General features: G+C 28.4%; 2 protein-coding genes across 5 annotated transcripts in view; both read right to left on the bottom strand.

The window, feature by feature from the left end:
• Nucleotides 1-9818, bottom strand: part of LOC113377009 (N-acetyllactosaminide beta-1,3-N-acetylglucosaminyltransferase 2-like) — a 33213-nt gene extending 23395 nt beyond the window's left edge. For 2 of the 4 annotated variants that reach the window (XM_026617166.1, XM_026617164.1), the window contains exon 1: nt 9642-9818. Coding sequence is in view for 2 of the 4 variants with exons in the window: in XM_026617163.1 (XP_026472948.1) it covers nt 5919-6124; nt 6263-6411; nt 6529-6730; nt 6858-7514; nt 9026-9323 (1512 nt within the window). In the remaining 2 variants the exon portion in view is untranslated. Of the gene's footprint in view, nt 1-5581; nt 6125-6262; nt 6412-6528; nt 6731-6857; nt 7515-9025; nt 9324-9641 lie in introns of those variants that run through there. The other 2 variants (XM_026617163.1, XM_026617165.1) reach the window with 2 other exon arrangements.
• A 585-nt stretch (nt 9819-10403) lies between these two features.
• Nucleotides 10404-21892, bottom strand: part of LOC113377030 (alpha-N-acetylgalactosaminidase-like) — a 66339-nt gene continuing 54850 nt past the window's right edge. Inside the window, exons 4-10 of the mRNA XM_026617193.1 lie at nt 15459-15552; nt 15115-15290; nt 13736-13897; nt 13472-13669; nt 13165-13329; nt 10754-10826; nt 10404-10603 (exon numbers count right to left, since the gene is read on the bottom strand). Coding sequence (XP_026472978.1) covers nt 10515-10603; nt 10754-10826; nt 13165-13329; nt 13472-13669; nt 13736-13897; nt 15115-15290; nt 15459-15552 — 957 coding nt within the window. The 3' untranslated portion in view covers nt 10404-10514. The remainder of the gene's footprint in view (nt 10604-10753; nt 10827-13164; nt 13330-13471; nt 13670-13735; nt 13898-15114; nt 15291-15458; nt 15553-21892) is intronic.

The following is a 21892-nucleotide window of genomic DNA, read 5'->3' as shown; positions in this document are numbered from 1 at the left end:
TGATTTTTTATGACAACAAAATTTGTTGCTTTTCTGGCTTGTTTTTATGACATCAAAAGCTGCTGCCTCGATTGAAAATGTCAAAAACCTCATGATAAAAAAATGAGTAAAAAGTTCAAGGTGTAAATTAAAGAAATTTTTTTCGACATGTTGCTTTAAACACGTCTTGATAAAAAAAATGTGTAATTTGATGTTCAACGTGTAATTATAAAGGAATTTTTTATGACACCAACATTTGTTGCTTTTTTTACTTGTTTTTATGACATCGAAATTTGTTGCTTTTCTTATGACATCAAAATTTGATGCTTTGAAAATTTCAAAAACGTTGATGAAGAAGTGTGTAAATTTAATGTTCAACGTGTAATTATAGAGGATATTTTTATGACATCAAAATTTGTTGCTTTTCTTGCTCGTTTTTATGACATCAAAATTTGTTGCTTTTCTTGCTTGTTTTCATGACATCAAAATTTTTTGCTTTGATTGAAAATGTCAAAAACGTCTTGATAAAAAAAGTGTAATTTAAAGTTCAATGTGTAAATTATAGAGGACTGTTTTTGGACATCAAAATTTGTTGCGTTGATTAAAGATTTTAAAGGCATATTGATATTCTTTTTTTGTTTAAATATTCTTAAAATTCAATAGAGACATTGTTGACATTTTTGACATTTAATATTATATATGTTAACATATATTAAAACGTTCATACTCAAATTCATCAAGCTTAGTAAATTTTGATGTTGAAAAATGATGAAAGCATGTTAAGTCAATTTTAATGTTGAAATATATAAAATCATGCAATGACTATATAAATGTTATAATAATGCAATATTTATATGAATGTTAAAATGTCTACATATATATACTTGTATGCTGTAACATATTTTATTAATATTAATCATGGGGTATCACATTTTTATACTTTGAAAGTATGTATTTTTACTAATTTGTATATATCCATTTTTGTATGTGTCAATAAACTTCTCAGAAATTATAAATTGTTATTCTGTAATCCATTTACTGATCCTGCGACGGTTGTTTAGAAAATACGAATATACTTAAAACATTTTACTATTTGCACATTACATACATTATAAATAATATTTATACACGAAACATATTAATGTTGAAGAAATAAATTTAGTGAGAAATGTTCGTGCAAACTATGTCAGTATAATTAAGGTAGTAATGGAAGACACCAATGGTTTTTATCCATTGATGATGACATGAAGGTATAGATCGAAACTTATGGAAATGTAATGGAAATATGAAGATTCTTAAAATATTATTGATTGTTTATTTAAAGTGGTAACTTTGAAATAAATGTATATAGATACACGGATATATATATATATATATATATATATATATATACAAATATTTATATATATACTTATATATAATCTGTCATGTTTGAAATAATATTCATAATGTCAATGTGTTTAAATTAATTTCGAGTTGGTAGGTTTACAAGAATTCGATATCAAATCTATCTCCATTCATATTGCAAGAAATAACTATACACATATGATCTTTAAGACATCACAGAGATGTAAAGTTCACACTGACAAAGCCTAGTAGAAAATCATATTACTTACCTAAACTTTAGTTTAATCCTCATGAGAAATATACACTAATATAGTACGAAACATATAGTTCACAAATAACACGAGGATTCATAGAACAAACACTTGAGAAATGCACTGATAGTAATGGCCATATCCAAACTACAGAAGAATGCACATTTTGATTTCACTTCACTACAAGTCATTAGCAACAATCCTGGCACCAACAAAACACGATAAACTTAACTATCATGTTTTAAACTATAGTTTTGTTGTTATTTGAAATCGAGGTGTGTACAATTTCATAGAAAATATTCGAGAAAACACATTAACTTAAATTCTTGTCGCTTGTCGGCCATTTTGATAATGCACAGTGTTTCTTGAATTCACTAACCTGCCACAGGGTGCGTTCACATCGCTCGTTCGCCGTGCCGTGCATGCCAGTGTCAATGATCGCTTCACGTGCGAGGATTTACATTAGCGCCACATTTTTAAAACCAAAACGGATAAATACCAATCAGCTGATCTCATATGATAATTGAAAAATGAAAATTAATAATTGAATCAATTCGTATTTAAAACATTTGTCTCGCAATAAAAACTTCGTACTAAGGACAATTTAGATGTTAATTCCCATGACATTAAATAATAAGGCCAACACGTTCACATGAAATTTGAATTTAGGTTTGAAGATATTGTGGACGTATCAGTTTTGCACTAGAGCCTTTTATACTTTTTTTTTCTTAATTGTTATTAAAAATAATATATATTGCATATCTCTATAGTGCATACATTTGCATTTATTCAAATATATAATAAAAAATAGTAGTCTGCCAGAAGGCAAGTCCATGAAGTGAGAGCGCCACAAATAAATAATTCCCTTTCCCTTTCCCTCCCTTGTTTATATTGATATTTTTCTGTCATTTTGCTAATTCATTACCACTATTCACTTTTTGTCCTGTACTGTACTTCGGATTTCAGTTCCCTGTATTTTTTCTAAATAAATCATCAATCATGTACATTCTTCTTCTTGCCAGTTCTTTTAGTCCTTCTATTTTACCTTTGACTACATAATATACATAGATAAACAAGTATAAACGTTTAATGTTCATTACTATATTTAGAGAGACTGTGTTTTAAAACAAACGCTGAATTTGAAGCACACTAGCACCATCTGTTATATGCTGAAAACACTCATACAGTGTAAAGCGGATGTGTTCTTAGTTTACCCATTTTTCGCAGAATGCGTCCAATCATAGACAACATGGGTCTCAATTTTGTGTCCTTTCTTTTTAATGATCATGCTCAGTAGAATTCTTTCTTCGATCACTCTTCTCACCATTTTATTTGGTATTATTATATATGTCCACTTTATCTTCGCCAAATCAATAATTCCCTTTCCCTCCCTTGTTTATATTGATATTTTTCTGCCAATTTGCCATTTCATAACCATTATTCACTATTGGTCCTGTACTTCAGTTCCATGTATTTTTTCTTCTCGCGTAAATCATCAATCATGTGCATTTTTCTTTCTGGCATTCTTTTTAGTTCTTCTATTTTACCTTCGACTACACCATTATTATATTATATTGTCTAGAGACTGCACCATGTACATAGATAACTGACTTGAATTTGAACTATATATATATACATATATTGTTATTTGTCTGCCAATTTACCATTTCATTACCATTATTCACTATTGGTCCTGTACTTCAGTTTTCAGTTCTATGTATTTTTTCACTATTGGTCCTGTACTTCAGTTTTCAGTTCCCTGTATTTTTTCTTCTCGCGTAAATCATTAATCATGTGCATTTTTCTTCCTGGTATTCTTTTTAGTTCTTCTATTTTACCTTCGACTACACCATTATTATATTATATTGTCTAGGGATTGCACCATGTACATAGATAACTGACTTGAATTTGAACTATATATATATATATATATATATATATATATATATATATATATAAATATATATTTATTATATTTATATATATATATATATATATATATATATATATATACATTATTTTCATATCTCAGTCAGACAGAGGTGCCTGGTATGAGAGATTATGAAAAACAGTTTTCATATTTTATATATACATTTCATTTGACTATTTCATTAATATAATATCTATTATAATTAAAATATCTTTATATATAACTCTTCAGTCTTCTTTGTCTTCAATTTCCTTATGGTATTTCTTTATTTTTCTTTTAATTTTATGGTCATCATTGGACATCTGAATATCGTTTGGCAATTTGTTATATATTTTGCTAAGACTTCTAATATTTATATATGTAATTTCTATATCCTTATCATTCTTATTTCTATAGTTATTTATCTTTTTCAGATTGTCTGATGTATTTGGTTCTTCTATATTTTATTGTTAGTTTTATTTGGGCTTCTAGTATTTATATATTTGACTTCTATTGACTTGTTTATCTTTTCTTGTAAAGTCATGTTTTTATAATTTATTTTTTGTTTTTATTGATTTGCTTCTAGATAAACAAGTATAAAAAAAAGTCAAGTCAAAAACATATATATTTCAACAAGTATAAACGTTTAATGTGCATGTACTATATTTAGAGAGACTGTGTTTTAAAACAAACGCTAAATTTGAAGCACACTAGCACCATCTGTGATATGCTGAAAACACGCATACAGTGTAAAGCGGATGTGTTCTAAGTTTACCCCCCATAATCATGTAGGAGGTACACTTTTTGCAGAATGGGTCCAAATCATAGATAAATAAACATGGGTGTAATCTTCCGTTTCCTTTCCTTTTAATGATTGTGCTCAGTAGAGTTCTTTAGTTGCTCACTCTTCTCAGCACTTTTATTTGGTATTATTTTATCTGTTCACTTTATCTTCGCTATTTGTCTTCAGCACCATATTTCAAAACTCTCCGAATACTTTTTGTCGTTCTTTCTTAAAGTTCATGCCTCTGATTCGAATAGAACTAATCTTCAGGCATTTCATTCTACTTTAATCACGTTAATATATTTATTACATTTAAATCACATTAATTCATCTTTTCAAACATACTTATTTATAGTTGGTTGTATAGCATTTGTCTAATTATCTAATAATGTTCCTTTTCTTCGTATTATTATTTTATCTTCATTTTCGAAGAGAAAAAGACAGGAAAGTCAGAAATGTTTGTATTCTTGAAGTCCATTTTAGGACAGGTGTAAAAATTACTATATATTAATAAAAAAAACTTGCTTTTGACATTGTTCTCACTTTGGTCACCTTTATATCCTTTGGAATCCTACCAGATCATTTATTATAACATATGCAGATTATATTAAATATTCTGGTAGCGCTCCATATAAAATTTTTCTTTCATTTTGTAAAATTTACATATTACATTTGTTCAATTACAAATATCTTTGTATTAATATTACACTTTTTAAAGAAATATAAATCCCACCTAAATACCCTCAAATAATAAGGTCACCATGGCATGCAATTTTAGTTTGAATCCATGACCCAGAAATCTAATTAGCAGAATATATTTAAAAGAAAGAAAATCAATATTTTTCATTTTTTTGAACAGCAATCTGAACTTAGAAGTCGTACGAACTGTTGTGATGATTTTTCTTGATTGCATGGCTCTTCATATGGTAACCCAATGCTTTGTCTAATTCTATTTGAAGTGTTTTATTATTAAATTTTCCCTTATAGTGATGATTTTAAATTTGATGAAGCAATGCCTCGGGGAAGGGCTATTGTTATTTTGAAACTTATTGCCATTTGAAAATCAATATGATGAGAATAGCTCATCAATTAATAGCGAATGATAGAATGTTTAAAATTCAGTTATTTCAAATTCTCTACCTACAAAAAGTACACATCTTCCTAAAATGATTTAAAAAATACAACAAAACCTGTAATCTACAAATCAAATAAAACGATATTATAAGTTTATAATCTTATATTTAAGTTCATAATCCAGGTAGCTACCTCAAATATGTCATATCTAAATTTATTTACCATTTATTAGCTGTGAGATCTATTTTGTAATTGATGGAGATATGACGCTTCAGTTTGGACTAGAAACTTAAGGCAACTTTTACATACACAGCTTGCAAAAATATCTTGTCCTAAAAAATAATCTAATACCTGATACAAACAATTGACTGTTGATGACAAAATACTGCTTGGAATTAATTTTAAAATAGGACTTTTTTAAAACGATTGATATTTAAAATTTTTGTACCTATTATAATTTAATTATAATCATGTACTACTTGTAAAACGTACAAAAATCCAGTGCAGAGATCTAATCATTCTAACTTAATACTTGTTTGAAAGATTTAAAATCTATTACCTTCAAGATTTATAATCAAGTTTTTGTTGTTTTCTTAAAACACTTATCGAGCGATGACTCAGTATGATTTACAAAAAGTTCTTGTACTTTAAATAACTCGGAAGGTGTTAGCTGATGTGAAGTGATATAATTCAAATATTCACAATACTCGAATGCTCTTTTTTGGTATGAAAATAGTGGACTATGCAGGGGTTTAATTTTTGCTTTATAAGCACAGATTCCTAAAAGACAAAAATAATTTAATAATAATTCAATGATGAAATAACTTTACTAACAAATGGTGCCCAATACAAATTAAATTTACTATTAATAATTAATAAATTTACTATTGGATACATCCTAAACTGATAGAATATTACCTGTAATGTATATATCTTCTAAATGAAATATCGGTGTAACAAGAGCTGTTTTATACAAAGTGTTTGCAGTCTCAATAGACATAACATATCCTGTTCCTGATAGATACGGTGGGTAAACCTTTCCACTATACATGTACTGTGGAGAATACCTGGAAGCATCATTATTAGTATTGATATAAAAATCTAATAAAATTTAAAATAAATTAGTATAATTACATAGTAAATACAATAATAATTTAGCTAACGTTACTAATACAAATACCAACCATTTATTTGCACTATCTGCAATCGGCTTGGCTCCTTTTATTAGACTACCCATCAACAAATGATTATTTTTGTTACTATTAAAACTAGAATTGCTGGCAAGATTGGTGTTACTTGTATTCTTCAGATTCAAGCATTTCAGTTCATAAATTAACTTATTAACATTAACAAACATATCATCATCAACTTTCATTAAGTATTGAACTAAAAATAATATTAAATTAAATTAGTAAGAGTTATTTCTTGGAATTAAAATTTTTCTAATTACTTTGTACATAATAATATTTACTACTAAAGTCTGCTTAAGTTATTATTAAGACCTCAGATTCACCTGAATGTGAGCAATGAGAAGAAACCCATTTTAGCATCATGACTGATTTCAATGTGAGATTATTATAGCTATCAATGAAGTTTTCTTGTATGATATCTTGATATTGTTCGCTTTCTATATCGACTAGATGTTGCAGTTCAAAATCAGTATCATTATCAATATGTGGCTTGCCCAATAAAAATAAAACTTTAACATTAACACTTAAATTAGAATTTAATTCATCACATTTATCTTTCAAAGCTGCATCCTTGACGCCCTTAGGGGTCATTTCATCTTTTCTATTTCTTTTACTACTTGCATGATAAATATTACTATAATACCTATATAAGGTACCCCAGTCATTTGGAATAAAAATATTATCGGTACTATTATTATCACTGGCCACAGAAGTTACATTTATATTATGCAACTTTAAAGCAGCTATTTTTTTAATATAAGCTGGATAATCCAACTGGTTTATATTTCCCCATGTTGATCTTATGGCTTTTCTTTCCTCAAAGTTTTTGACTGCCGAACAAACAACTATCATTAAAAAAATAGGCCCATTGTCTACAAGCTGTGTGCAGACTGAATTAGGTTCATGCAGAGCAGTCAAATTTGGTTTAACATATGTGCTCAGCTCACGAGATGTATTGTAACTCCAGCCAGGTATTGAAGCTAGAAATATATTTAAATGATTAAAAAGAAATTTACATATTTTCGACTTAAGGTGTAATGTTATAAAAATTGCTAAATTAAATAATATAACCATGCAATACCATATTGTTTAAATTGTTCATTAAAAAATTTGGTATAAAATAAATACATCTATAAAATCCACAAAAAAACAAAATCAAGTCAGAATATAGGAATTTACACAACAACCTACTAAATGTATGATTAAGATAAAAATGTATGCATTACATAGTTGAAAATGCAGATAATAGTTGAGAGATAAAGAATATACTAGGATACTCGACATACAATAAGTTTTGATCAAAATAGTAAATACTTAAAAAGGTACTAAAGATGTTCTATATTTGTTAATTCAATTTCAGAACCTATGTTATAAATTTTATTACTAATAGAGAAATAATATACAATTTATATTCAAGCAAAAAATATACTAATATCATACCACAATAATAATTCAAAATCTGAATATTTATCATTCATCACATCACCAACCAACTACAGTATATTTTTATGCAACAATAATAATTATATATAACAACTAAAAAATAATTTCATTACTTTCTTAAACATATCAGTAGCAGACTTAAGATACAGATATCCAGGTATAAGTACTAAAAGTAATCAATAAAAATAGAACTAAAAGTAATCACAAGAAAGTTTTCAGTGATTTAATTGGACAAAATTTTCACAGACGCATAGATTTTCTGCTGCGAGAATACATGGGTAAAAGAGTAGTAGAAACAGCTGATATACAACATTGTATGTAGTAAGATGTTACATGTCATAATCCTGGTTCAAAAATCGATCAAATTGATTTGAAACTGGCTAGTATGATATCTTTTGAAGACTACAGCAAAAAAAGATAGAACCCAGTAGAATTAAGATGCAAATTATAAAACAGTAGAAACAAATGATCATAGGATTGATAAACAATGTTTGTAAATAGCAAATTAAGATAAAAAACTATATCAAGTTCTGTGAAATATAAGTGGCATTTTGCAATCAACTTAATTGCATTTGACTTAACAAAAACTGAGATTTAGCAACTTTGAAAATTGTTACAATAACATTTTTAACTGTTTATTTCAAAAATAAAGTTTTCCAAAAAATGCAATTTCCAATTGATATCTCTCAAACAAACTCATAATATGCATAATTATAGTGCAAAACTTACATGCTTGTATATTTTATAAGTGGAACTCATTACTTTAATGTTGAATTAATTTTTATAATAAAACCACTTTTCATATACTTCTAATGTTCTAGAATGTTTAAAACTAAATATTTTTTTTTAAATTATGAAAAGACAACCTGTGTGATCTTTACCATTTATGAATTTTCTTCAAACTTCTCCTTCAAAGAGTTAATAAGTTGTTCAAAATGAATAAATTAATAATGTTGTGTTATTAGTAATCATGCAAGTCACAACTTAAGGCCTATTCAATTTATCTAAGTGGAAGATACCCGCACAGCTAAAGCTAAGCAATGCATACCTACAACATCCAATGATGCAGATTTGGTATTCTCACCTATCCTCGACGGCATAATATGGTGATACACTGGTATATATAGCAATAGCAATATTGCCAGTGTCACCATGCACATTAATAAATACCTCTTGATACGAATATTAAAACCATTAATGTGCTTGTTAGCAAACTGTTGACCACATACATGGACGGTAGGAACAGATATTCCTGAGCTGCAATCATTATAGTTGTTGGATCTATGCGTTCGATAACTATTTCGAATAAGTAATGTTTCTTCTGATTGTAAATCAAATCTCTCCATCTAAAACATTTCAAATTGTAAATAACACATTTCAGTTAAAATAAATAAAACCAAACATGACAATGTAGTTGACATAAAGATCAATAATTAAAATTACTATACATTATTATTATATTGCACTTGCACAAAAATGTATACAAATTCAATTTTATTCATCTACTGACAACTATCTAGTGAGTTTCCTGCAAGTTATTATTCAAATGTATTCACATACAGCATACAAAAAGCAAAAATTAACATAACTTTTATACATATACTCAGTTAAATTAAATCATTTACAAAAACAAATATTAAACAAAGAAAACTGTAATCACTCACTTAATTATTATATAAAACTTTGTTAAATGAAAAACTACATCGCATTAAAAATCACTCAGGTAGCTAGCAGCATGTAAACTGTTATTTGATGAAGGTAATTCATTTTTCACTATTTCATTGCAATAAAAATTTTAAAAATTTCATAAAAATTTATTATTCGAATGATAATATCGAAATGTCAACAGAACATAATGTTTAACACAGGCTATGAATTATAAATAAATATAGATCGGAGTTTCACCTATCGGAATATTTCTGAACTACGGCAGATTGCAAGATGGCGGTAAATTTAAAAATTGTTGGTTTAAAAATTATTACATCAAATACATTTTATAGATAAATAAGCATATAAATTTTGTACGTTTACATCATAAAAATTTTAAGTAATAATTAATTACAGTTATTATAAATTATTACAGTATCACAAAAAACTTATCTCTGCTTAGAACAATCTATCTGCTTCACCACACCAATAAAAAAGAATTCAATTTAGCAATTTTTTATTTTAAAACTTATTCTATTTTTCAAACATTTTTTTTAAAATTAAACTAATAGAAAATCAACATAAACAATTTAGGAGTTATATTTGTGTCATTTTCATATATTATTATTTTGTTTATGTACAAGTACAACTAATATTGCACATGAATAACGTACATTTGCATATATACAACATTATACGACATAATATATATATATATATATATATATATATATATATATATATATATATATATACATCTGCTCTGGCACCAGACAGTAGTCTTTATATTAATCTTAATATATTACATTTATTACAATGGCCATGATGATTTACTTGCTATATTTTATACATCAGTAATTGTATCTTATTTCTTAATAATTAATTTTCCTCTATAGCCGGAAAACGCCTAGTGGATTATATGATGATCTACCGAGATTGTTATACATCTTTTGTACATCTGCTCTAAGAATGACGACACCTGAAACAATTATAATTTGTGTAAGATGTCAATTCTAGTAATACATGAAATATTTCATTTGTCAATAGTCTGCTTTTTACCGTACTGTTACGGAATATTGCGATAATATATAATTATTTTTGCGACACAAGTCAAGACTAGCGTACTTACCTGATGGGTTAACTTTTACTTTTATTTTCGTATCAGAGCTAAGCACTCCGTAGTCGACGTCTTCGTACAGATCCTAAGATAAAAAATTAAATTAAAGAATGAAAATACAAATAAGAAAGAGTATTTATAAATTTCTTAAATGATACTATAAAAATAGATTAAAAGTTAGAATAAAATTAAATCAAATTTCTCTCCATTGAAAGTTTTACTAATCCAGACTCGGTAGATCCGGGGTTTACAACCTGTTATGCGTGCTTCCTTAGGGAGGCCCAAGAGTATTCCAAGGGTATCTGTTTCCAAAATACTATTTTCAAAAATAAACTAAATATGTTAAAATGATATTGAACTAGTGGTGTATGGCATCATGCCTTAAGGCAAATTGCTGGAACTTCCCGTACCGTAATGAAATATTCAAAGAATATTAAATGTTTTCAAATAGATTATATTTTCAAATATTGTAACTTATATATGTTTACAGAAAACTAAATAAACAAAACTTAATCAATCGAATTTAAAATAAATGACATTATAATATTTATTAAAACAAAAAAATTAAAAACAATTTTTTTCCCCAAAAGCAATCGTTTCGTCAACACAAGTTTTTTGAATCATTCAAATCGGATGCTTATTTCTCTCAAAAACTGTCATTTTCGTACATTTAGCTCGGTATCTCGGAAACGGCTGGACCTGCCTTTGCCAAAAGCAAATCACCACTTCTCCCCGTCATTACGAATTGAATGTTTTTAAACTTGATTTCTATTTTCTGCACTCTTTGCACCGTATTTCCGAAACGGCTGGACCTGCCTTTGCCTAAAACTAATCAGCATATCTCCCTATCAATAGAAATCGAATGTTTTTTAAACCATTCAAATCGGTTTATCCGTGCGCCCGAAAACGTGGACAAAAAATTGTATCCATACATACACACACAAACACATCAATTTTTTCTGAGGCATGCCAAAATGTTCAGAAACCTTCAAAACATGAAGAAATGCAAAAATTTTCAATTTCGATTTTTGGACGATTATTTGGACAATAACTTACCCTACGAAAAGTTAATAATTATCTACTCTGTATATTTTTACGCAATAGTATTGCATATTAATTTGTAGTCCCATAATTTAATTATAATATCAATTGAGTAATTATGAAATAAAATTGTTAAAAAAATTAAGATAGGCGCAAAAAATATTTTATACGGGGGTTGGGGGGCTGTACTAAAAGGTTGGAAACTACTGCTGAAGATAAATAATTTTGTCATCTACGATATTATTTTAAAACACGCGATTTTAATAACTTATTTAAACTCGATACTCTGAAAAGTAGTAAAAAATGACTTAATCCAGGGGTTTACAATCTTTCTAAAACGCGGTCCACGTTTTTTATTATAGCGTTTCGTTATTTTTTCTACAATTTTATAAATATTCAACTAATATAGTTTATAACGAGCATCAAATAATTATGTAAAATAAAATATTATTAGCAACTTATAGTAAACGCAAAAAAATGGATAATGAAAATTTTTATATATATTTACGTTTCAAAGGTTTCTGAATATTTTGACATACTTTAGAAAAAATGGATGTATGTGTGTGTATATGTGTGTGCGTGTGGGTGTGCGAACGAAGACAGGTCTAGCCGTTCCGAAGATACGGGGCAAAAAGTGCCAAAAACAGTAACTCAGTTTTTAAGAGAACGGAGCGCCCGATTTGAATAATTCAAAAAACATTTTATTTGTATTGACAAGATGAATAATTGATCAAATTTTCATAAAGCTCTAATGAAAAAAGTAAAAAAATTGCCATTTGGCGGTCAAAACTGATCATTAGACATATGCACATCAAATTATCAGATATTTTATAGAGATTTTAACAATAAGTATAAATTTTGTTTACATTCCTATGGATTCCGTACCAATGTTCATCCGTTAGACGGCGACGCGGCGCTTACGCGCTTTGACAGTTCGTCTCTATGTAGTTAAAGCAGTATGAATGCTTTGAAAAAAGTTCAGAATTTCCAAAATATGTCAAAATAAAGAAAACATTTTTTTCAAAAAAAGTAATTTTTTATCACATACTTAACTTCTAAAAAATCTAATTTTTTCGAAGTAAAATTTTTTCAAAAATGTTAATCGTTTTTAAAAAAATAATAATTTTTGGTCCGGGAAGTTCCAGCAATTTGCCTTAAGGCACGATGCCATGCGCCCCACTAGTTTATTTACTCATTTTATATCAATTCAACTTTTTTAGTTTGCCTAAGGAGGCGTGTTCTGAATGTTGGGAATCGCTGGCTTATTTGCAGAAACTATAGAATTAAAACCAACAATTGTCTATTTAGAATAAATAATCTGCAATACAAACATATAAAAAATCGAACAATATTATATTACATCATTTCGCCGTTCACTTTACCTCGACTCGATATCCGCTGGGAGCCGAAAGCCCTAATTCTCTGAGTGTGACTGCAACATCAGACGGTGTACCATCAGATCGACGATTGACGAAAGCGACGGCATAAGAGTAGTAAGACTGGTACACTGGACTGATCGGACGCGACCAGATCTCTATTCCTTTATTCTGTAACAATAAATAAGTAAACTTTCACCTATCTTATAACTTATAGTTTGGCCAATTAAATGACAACTTCAACAGCAACTGTTATTAATTAAAATTATAGTTCTCTGTTTTAAGTTTTTTAACTGTAGCTATAATTACGAACCTTGTATATTCTTCTACCTTGAATGCCTAGTACATCTTGGTCCACAGCTATAATTTTTCGATTTTGCAAAATCGCTTTATACTCCGGACGAATAGTCCTCAAGTCAACCGACATTAGAAGTGGAGCAGCCATGATCGCCCAAAGTGCCATTTGTGTTTTGCTCTGCTCGTAACTCAAGCCAAAATTGCCAATGATCAACTATACAAAAGATCGAACAAAATGAAAAGGCAACATTAAGAAATGTGTAGATCCAAGGCAACGAACCATGTCAGGATCGTTCCAATGACCTGGGCCCGCGTTTGGAGTTATATCGTCTTGATTATCGCCGTAATAGTCGATAATAGTCTCCACGGAATGCCAGCTATCTTGAATGTCATCAAAGTTTCTCCATAAATTACAATGTTCTATTATAGCTGAATAGTTAGGCTAGAATGACCGACAGAATTTATGACTTATAAGTTGGAGATAAAATATTATATAGAATATTATTGCTGTTAATGTGATTCATGTACATTTCAAAGAAAATGAAAGAGATGAACAATAACTAAAAACATTTCTGATGATTTAGGTAAATAACAGCCAGAATAATGTATAAACAGTTTCGTGCAATATTAATACGGTAATGTTTTAGGTAGACAAAATTCAAAAACATTAGTACTTTAGTAACAGTTTTTCATTTTCGATTGTTCATTATGCATACTGATAACCCTCCGTCGGTCGGCGTGGTCTGGCTAGACTTTTTTCGACTTCAATTAAAAAAAAATACTTCTAGTAATCCTATCGACTTGAAATTCCTTGACTTTTCCTAAAACTTCATGAGCTGTCAATCAATGAAAAAATCAGGACGAAAAAATGTACAGAAGGATAATTATAAGAATATTAAATTTTTTATACTTCGAACGGTCGGAGTGGTCTGTCTAGACCACCCATACATTTTGTATGAAATATACGCTGTTTGATATATGTAAACCAGTATTTTGTCTTTTTTCTGGTATTTTCTATTCAAATTGCGTTTTATATATTCTTTGCTATGTGTTGTAACATGAATGTTAGTATTTTCACGACGAGAGTTCCTTGAAAACCTACCAAACTTATTGGTCATCGCAAACATTGAAAATCGGATGAATAATGCGCACATTATCAACAATTTTTTTACCCGTACTGCGTTCGAAATTTTTTTGGCAAACCTGTAGTGAAATTATATTTTCAACTTGAATTTTACAGCTCATTTCAAAGGCGACGCACCTCATTTCGTTTTCATTTGAATTTCCCATTCATTTCGAAAGAGCCGAAAAAGAATAAATATTGTACATTGATATAAAACAGAAAAATAAAAATAATAAAAAAGCAACGATTATTATATTCTTTGATTTTTTTATATAATATAATATAAAATATAATTTTTTTTATTATAAGGAAGCTCAACACATGCAAAAGACGGTAAAAAAAAAATCTAAACTGTAAATATTTACTGCTAATAATCGTTAATATATAAGACACCAAATACTCATTTATCCCATATAAATGCATGTAAAATGAATGGTGGTCCAGCCAGACCACTCCGACCGTTCGAAGGTGAAAAAATATCCGACCGACGGAGGATTAATTATCATTATATTTATAATATTATGCAGTTATCTTACTCGAATTCCGGCATAAATTTGATAAACAGGCCAACTGCACGAATAGATCATAGCTTTTCCTGTATTATTTAAATAAAATCCAAATTCTGGATACCCACGATCCATATCTGTAGGTAAAGAGTAACATCCATCTAACTTCACATAATCCACATCCCACGAAGCAAATGATTCTGCGTCTGAAATATAATTAATCATCTTTGAAACTCGGTATGATTCCATAATTTCATAAGATAAAAGATGACCAGAAGCATTTTTATTTATGGCCGAATTGGTAACCCAGATAGTAAAAAAGTTACTGTGTTGCGTTGTTTTCTATAACAATGCTACAGAATAAATATTCTTACCTTGCTGCATATGGCCAATGACCCCTGGGTAACCGGCACAAGTGTAATTGCCAAAATCTTGGTAAATTCCGAATTTGAGACCTCGGGAATGCACCTATATAAAGATCGAGTAACAGATGGATAAATAATTTATATCAGAACTCGTTGCGGTGTTATATAAAAAACAGATAATATCGCGACTTACTTATAACATTGAACTAAGGAATTATATTACATTAGGTAGATAAAACAACTATAAGCAAAGGAGGGCAAAAATTTGATCAACCTGTAACTATTTATTCATTTTTTTAACTTTCCGAAGGAGAAGTTTATGTTTTCATCAAAAAATCCGATTCGCTAATTTTATATTTTCTCGATGAGAACTACTGTTTGTCAGATTTGTGCGACGATGCCAAGGCCAAGCCGTTTCTTTATAAATCGCAGAAAAGTGAAAAATTTTTCGTCTACGTTTTAGCCTGCAACTCTGAATCGATTTTGAAAATGCAAAAACCGTTCGAAAGATATTGGTTGGGAATCGTGCTGATTAGTTTTTGGTAGAGATCGGCCGGGCCGTTTTCTTGTAATAAAGTTTAAAAAAAAATTCGACGATTTGCATGATTATTTTTTTGAAGGTAGATACCACAGTCTTCTAGATCATACTAAAATATTACGGCCCTACGACAACTTGTTTAGCTTTAAAAATTCGTCAAAGTTTGCAAAAAAGCCATTGATGTATTTCGGTGAGGACTATCGTTTGTCAGTTTTGTGCGACGATCTGCCAAGCCGTTTCTTTGTAATTTGAAAAAAAAGTGTTAAACTTTTCGTCCACATTTAAGCTCATCCTACCGAACCGATTTTAAAAAATCAAAAACTGTTCGAAAGATATAAGTTGGGAATGGTACTGATTAGTTTTAGGTGAAAATCTACCGAGCCGTTTTTTTGTAATTAACTGCCATGGTCTTATATAATAGAACTTACTGAAATATGACGGCCTTGCAAACAAATAGTTTGATTTTAAAAATTCATCAAAGTTTGAGAAAATGAGTAGTTTAACATTTGTTAAAATTAAAATTAGACTATTTACTTGGTATAATGATAGAGTACTTGGTCTTGAACATAGTAAACCATTATATAACTCGTATAAACAGTGTTTGTAAATATAATAGTACGAGAATGAGTAATAGTATTTGTGTAAATAATAGTACGAGAGTATATAACAGTGTTTGTAAATATAATAGTACGTTAATGAGTAATAGTATTTGTGTAGATAATAATACGAGAGTATATAACAGTGTTTGTAAATATAATAGTCCGTGAATGAGTAATAGTATTTGTGTAGATAATAGTACGAGAGTATATAACAGTATTTGTAAATATAATAGTACGTGAATGAGTAATAGTATTTGTGTAGATAATAGTACGAGAGTATATAACAGTGTTTGTAAATATAATAGTACGTTAATGAGTAATAGTATTTGTGTAGATAATAATACGAGAGTATATAACAGTGTTTGTAAATATAATAGTCCGTGAATGAGTAATAGTATTTGTGTAGATAATAGTACGAGAGTATATAACAGTGTTTGTAAATATAATAGTACGTGAATGAGTAATAGTATTTGTGTAGATAATAGTACGAGAGTATATAACAGTATTTGTAAATATAATAGTACGTGAATGAGTAATAGTATTTGTGTAGATAATAGTACGAGAGTATATAACAGTATTTGTAAATATAATAGTACGTGAATGAGTAATAGTATTTGTGTAGATAATAGTACGAGAGTATATAACAGTATTTGTAAATATAATAGTACGTGAATGAGTAATAGTATTTGTGTAGATAATAGTACGAGAATATATAACAGTATTTGTAAATATAATAGTACGTGAATGAGTAATAGTATTTGTGTAGATAATAGTACGAGAGTATAAAACAGTATTTGTAAATATAATAGTACGTGAATGAGTAATAGTATTTGTGTAGATAATAGTACGAGAGTATATAACAGTATTTGTAAATATAATAGTACGTGAATGAGTAATAGTATTTGTGTAGATAATAGTACGAGAGTATATAACAGTATTTGTAAATATAATAGTACGTGAATGAGTAATAGTATTTGTGTAGATAATAGTACGAGAGTATATAACAGTATTTGTAAATATAATAGTACGTGAATGAGTAATAGTATTTGTGTAGATAATAGTACGAGAGTATATAACAGTATTTGTAAATATAATAGTACGTGAATGAGTAATAGTATTTGTGTAGATAATAGTACGAGAGTATATAACAGTATTTGTAAATATAATAGTACGTGAATGAGTAATAGTATTTGTGTAGATAATAGTACGAGAGTATATAACAGTATTTGTAAATATAATAGTACGTGAATGAGTAATAGTATTTGTGTAGATAATAGTACGAGAGTATATAACAGTATTTGTAAATATAATAGTACGTGAATGAGTAATAGTATTTGTGTAGATAATAGTACGAGAGTATATAACAGTGTTTGTAAATATAATAGTACGTTAATGAGTAATAGTATTTGTGTAGATAATAATACGAGAGTATATAACAGTGTTTGTAAATATAATAGTCCGTGAATGAGTAATAGTATTTGTGTAGATAATAGTACGAGAGTATATAACAGTGTTTGTAAATATAATAGTACGTGAATGAGTAATAGTATTTGTGTAGATAATAGTACGAGAGTATATAACAGTATTTGTAAATATAATAGTACGTGAATGAGTAATAGTATTTGTGTAGATAATAGTACGAGAGTATATAACAGTATTTGTAAATATAATAGTACGTGAATGAGTAATAGTATTTGTGTACATAATAGTACGAGAGCATATAACAGTGTTTGTAAATATAATATAGTACGAGAATAAGTAATAGTATTTGTGTACATAATAGTACGAGAGTATATAACAGTGTTTGTAAATTTTTTGTATATCGAAAATAATTCAGATTTTATTTTTTAATTCTGACTATAGTTCTAATATACTTTAAACAAATAATTTCAACTTTGCAATTCTGTTGATATAATTCTTATAAATATTAGACAATGTTACAATAATTATAATAATCTATTTGAAAACATTCCATATTTTTCGAACATTTCTTAACGGTACGGGAAGTTTCATCAATTTGCCTTAAGGCACGATGCCATACACCCCACTAGTTTTATTTTATGTTTTGTATTTTTTAAATAAAGTTGGTTTAATTTTTTGTGAGTGTTTTTCCTGGAGTAGTATGTATCCATTTTTTACTTGTTTAATTTCTTTTAATCTATATTTTAAATTTAATATTTAAAACTTTGTAATAAATTCTTTTATATATTGTTTTTTTTTGACATTGTGGAATAATGACACACATACCTTGTCGAAACGTACTAAATAAATAGATCATTATTTATTGTTCTGTTGTTTCGACGATTGGCTACAAATTAAAATTTCAAGAATATGTCTTAACGTCGAACAACAAAAATCAAAATCTGATATACATACATACATGTATATATATATATATATATATATATATATAACATCGCTTATGTCGTGACTTCCATGTACCATTAAGCTTTTAATGGTACGTTGACCAACATAGGCCTTGCTTGACCCTTCGTACCCAAGACGGGTAGATTATGGGTCTTAATATCAAATGTATTACACAATACGCAGACACACGATTACACTTTCTCCGCGCCGTATCACGAGAGCGGACGATTAAAAGAAAACGTCGAGGAGCCAAACATTTACAAACAAGTACACTGAGAATCCACAAACTGATAATAACATCTATTAAATACTCGTTATAAACGGCTATTAAATATTTACAGCACAGTAATTCAAACCATTGTGAATGGAGCCTAAGAAATAAGAAATTCCAATTCATTTCGATTTCTGCGTAAGCATGTATAAATACAGGAATGTTGGTGCTAAATGTGTGATGTTTATAATCGGAGCAAAAAATAATTAATCTAAATTGAATGTTAAAATACTTTTTTATCTAATTGATCAAGTTATCTTTCGCCTAGCGTCGTTTTACAGAGTTTTTAACATATTATGTAAAGCACTTTCTCTATCTGATTACTATCTAAAATCGCCACCTATACATTTGACATACATACATTCAAATATATATATATATATATATATATATATATATATATATATATATATATATATATATATATGTGTGTGTGTGTGTGTGTGTGTGTAATAATTTTTCAGGTGGTGAAAGATAACTTGATCACTTACAATTAGATAAAAAAGTGTTTTCACATTCAACAATTAAAAACAAAAACGTTTTTTTAACAGGCATCAATCCAGTTATAAATACGTTTTAAATAAAAACTAGACTATGTTCAATTTATTTTTAATGAATTTCTACACCAATTTGACCTTTCTTCAGTGTATGAAACACACAAATTGTTTAAAAATACATTAAATAGACATAAGGAACAAAGGACTTCATTAAAACTTACTCAAACGTGATAAAAATTCAATGATGCCAAAATACATTTCTTAAAGACATTTTGAATGCATCAAAGTTATACCGAATTGGTTAATTCATAAAGATGCGATCATAAACACAATAAACGATGAAATACAAACACATTCAGACAATTATTTATTAGTATTACAAAAGCTGCCTCGAGGATCATCCAAACCCACTTGCCAGAAAACTACACCACAACGTTACCAGGGCAACATTAAAAAGAAATTCATGTTATATTAAAATATGTCGAATTGCAATATTTCTGACAATGGTCAGAAGATTTTGTATTTTTGAAGTCATTTTTTTCTGCAGTTTTACTTGTTGTCCATTCAAGACAGATGTAAAAATACTATATAATAATAATAAAAATATAGAACAGAATAATATATTAAATTAAAGAAATTAACTCATTTTTTAAACATCCCGCCAATATTATTTTCGGTTAAATAATACTTTTATTTAATTTTTCAAATTAAATAAACATTTTTTTTCACAAATGTGACGATTAATCAAGTCTATATATAGTGCAATAAAAATTTAATTGTTATCAATGATGAAAAGAATTTGAACAAAAAAAGATAAATAACTTTAAAACACCCTTTTTTAAATGTTTAAATTTTCTATTATGCATCTTAAAACTTATAACTTATATCATTTTTATTTATTTCCTCTTATATGATTGAATAAAAAAATATACGACTTCATTAGCCACTGGTTAGATAAGACTAAATGTTCTGCATGTTACTAATAAATTCGCGGTGTTATGAAGTTCTGGACACGGTGTTGATAAATTGTCTTATTTTCCATTTAATCATAAAAAAGATAAATTAGTATATTCACCAAGGAATGTCATTGTGAGATTAATAGCTAATATTTAATAATTGTAAAATTATATTTGCATTACATAATTAAGTTAATGACTTTGCTATTACAAATATCCCGCTGGGTAATTCTTGAAATCACAATGAAATATATTTAATATGTTTAAATTTCAAGACTTTCTTATCATTAGAAAAAATTAATGTTTTTTGTGAATGGATGTATGTATGTGCGAATTGCCACATTTTGCTCGAACAGATAATCGATATAATATATAAAAATTGTTCTATTTGGATAAGGAAGGTCCAGCGAATTTGGAGATACGATAGAAAATGAGCAAAAATCGGCCATATTGAATAAGAAAATTGGATAATACTTGTATTTGGGAAAGCCTTTAAACATTGTCATCGACGATAAGATAGAACTAGTGGGGCGCATAGCATCGTGCCTTAAGGCAAATTGCTGGAACTTCCCGTACCAAATATTATTTATTTAAAAAGATTACCAATTTTGAAAAAAATGTTTCTTTTTTTTTTGAAATATTTGGAAGTTCTCAACTTTTTTTCAAAGCATAGTACTGCTTTAACTGCATAGAGACGAAATCGAAGCGCGTGAGCTCCGCGTCACCCCGTCTAATGGGTAACATTGGTACGGAACTCATAGGAATGTAAACAAAATTTATATTTTTTTGTTAAAATCTCTATAAATGTCTGATAATTTTATGTGCATATATTTTTTTCTAACTTTTTTTTACTAGATCTCCGAAACCGCTAGACCAGCCTTCACGAAAATTCAATTAGTTGTTCATCTTGTCAATACAAGTAAAATGTTTTTTGAATTATTGAAATCGGATTCTCCGTTCTCTTAAAAACTGAGTTACCGTTTTTGGCACTTTTTGCCCCGTATTTTCGAATGGCTAGACCTGCCTTCGCCAAAACTAATCAGCACGTCTCCTTATCAATACAACCGAATGTAATTTTGAATTATTCAAATCGGTTTCATGATGATCGGTGTTCATGAAATCGTCGACAAAAATTTGTATCCGCACACACACACATACACACATGCACACACACACATACATCCAGTTTTTTCTAAGGTATGCCAAAATGTTCAG

This window comes from Ctenocephalides felis, unplaced genomic scaffold (genome assembly GCF_003426905.1).
Source record: "Ctenocephalides felis isolate EL2017-DRISC unplaced genomic scaffold, ASM342690v1 CF-g0.4_SCAFFOLD_01886, whole genome shotgun sequence".
NCBI classification, from domain to species: Eukaryota; Metazoa; Arthropoda; class Insecta; order Siphonaptera; family Pulicidae; genus Ctenocephalides; species Ctenocephalides felis.
The sequence above is the reverse complement of the archived record's forward strand: the minus strand, read 5'-3'. Positions and strand labels throughout refer to the sequence as shown.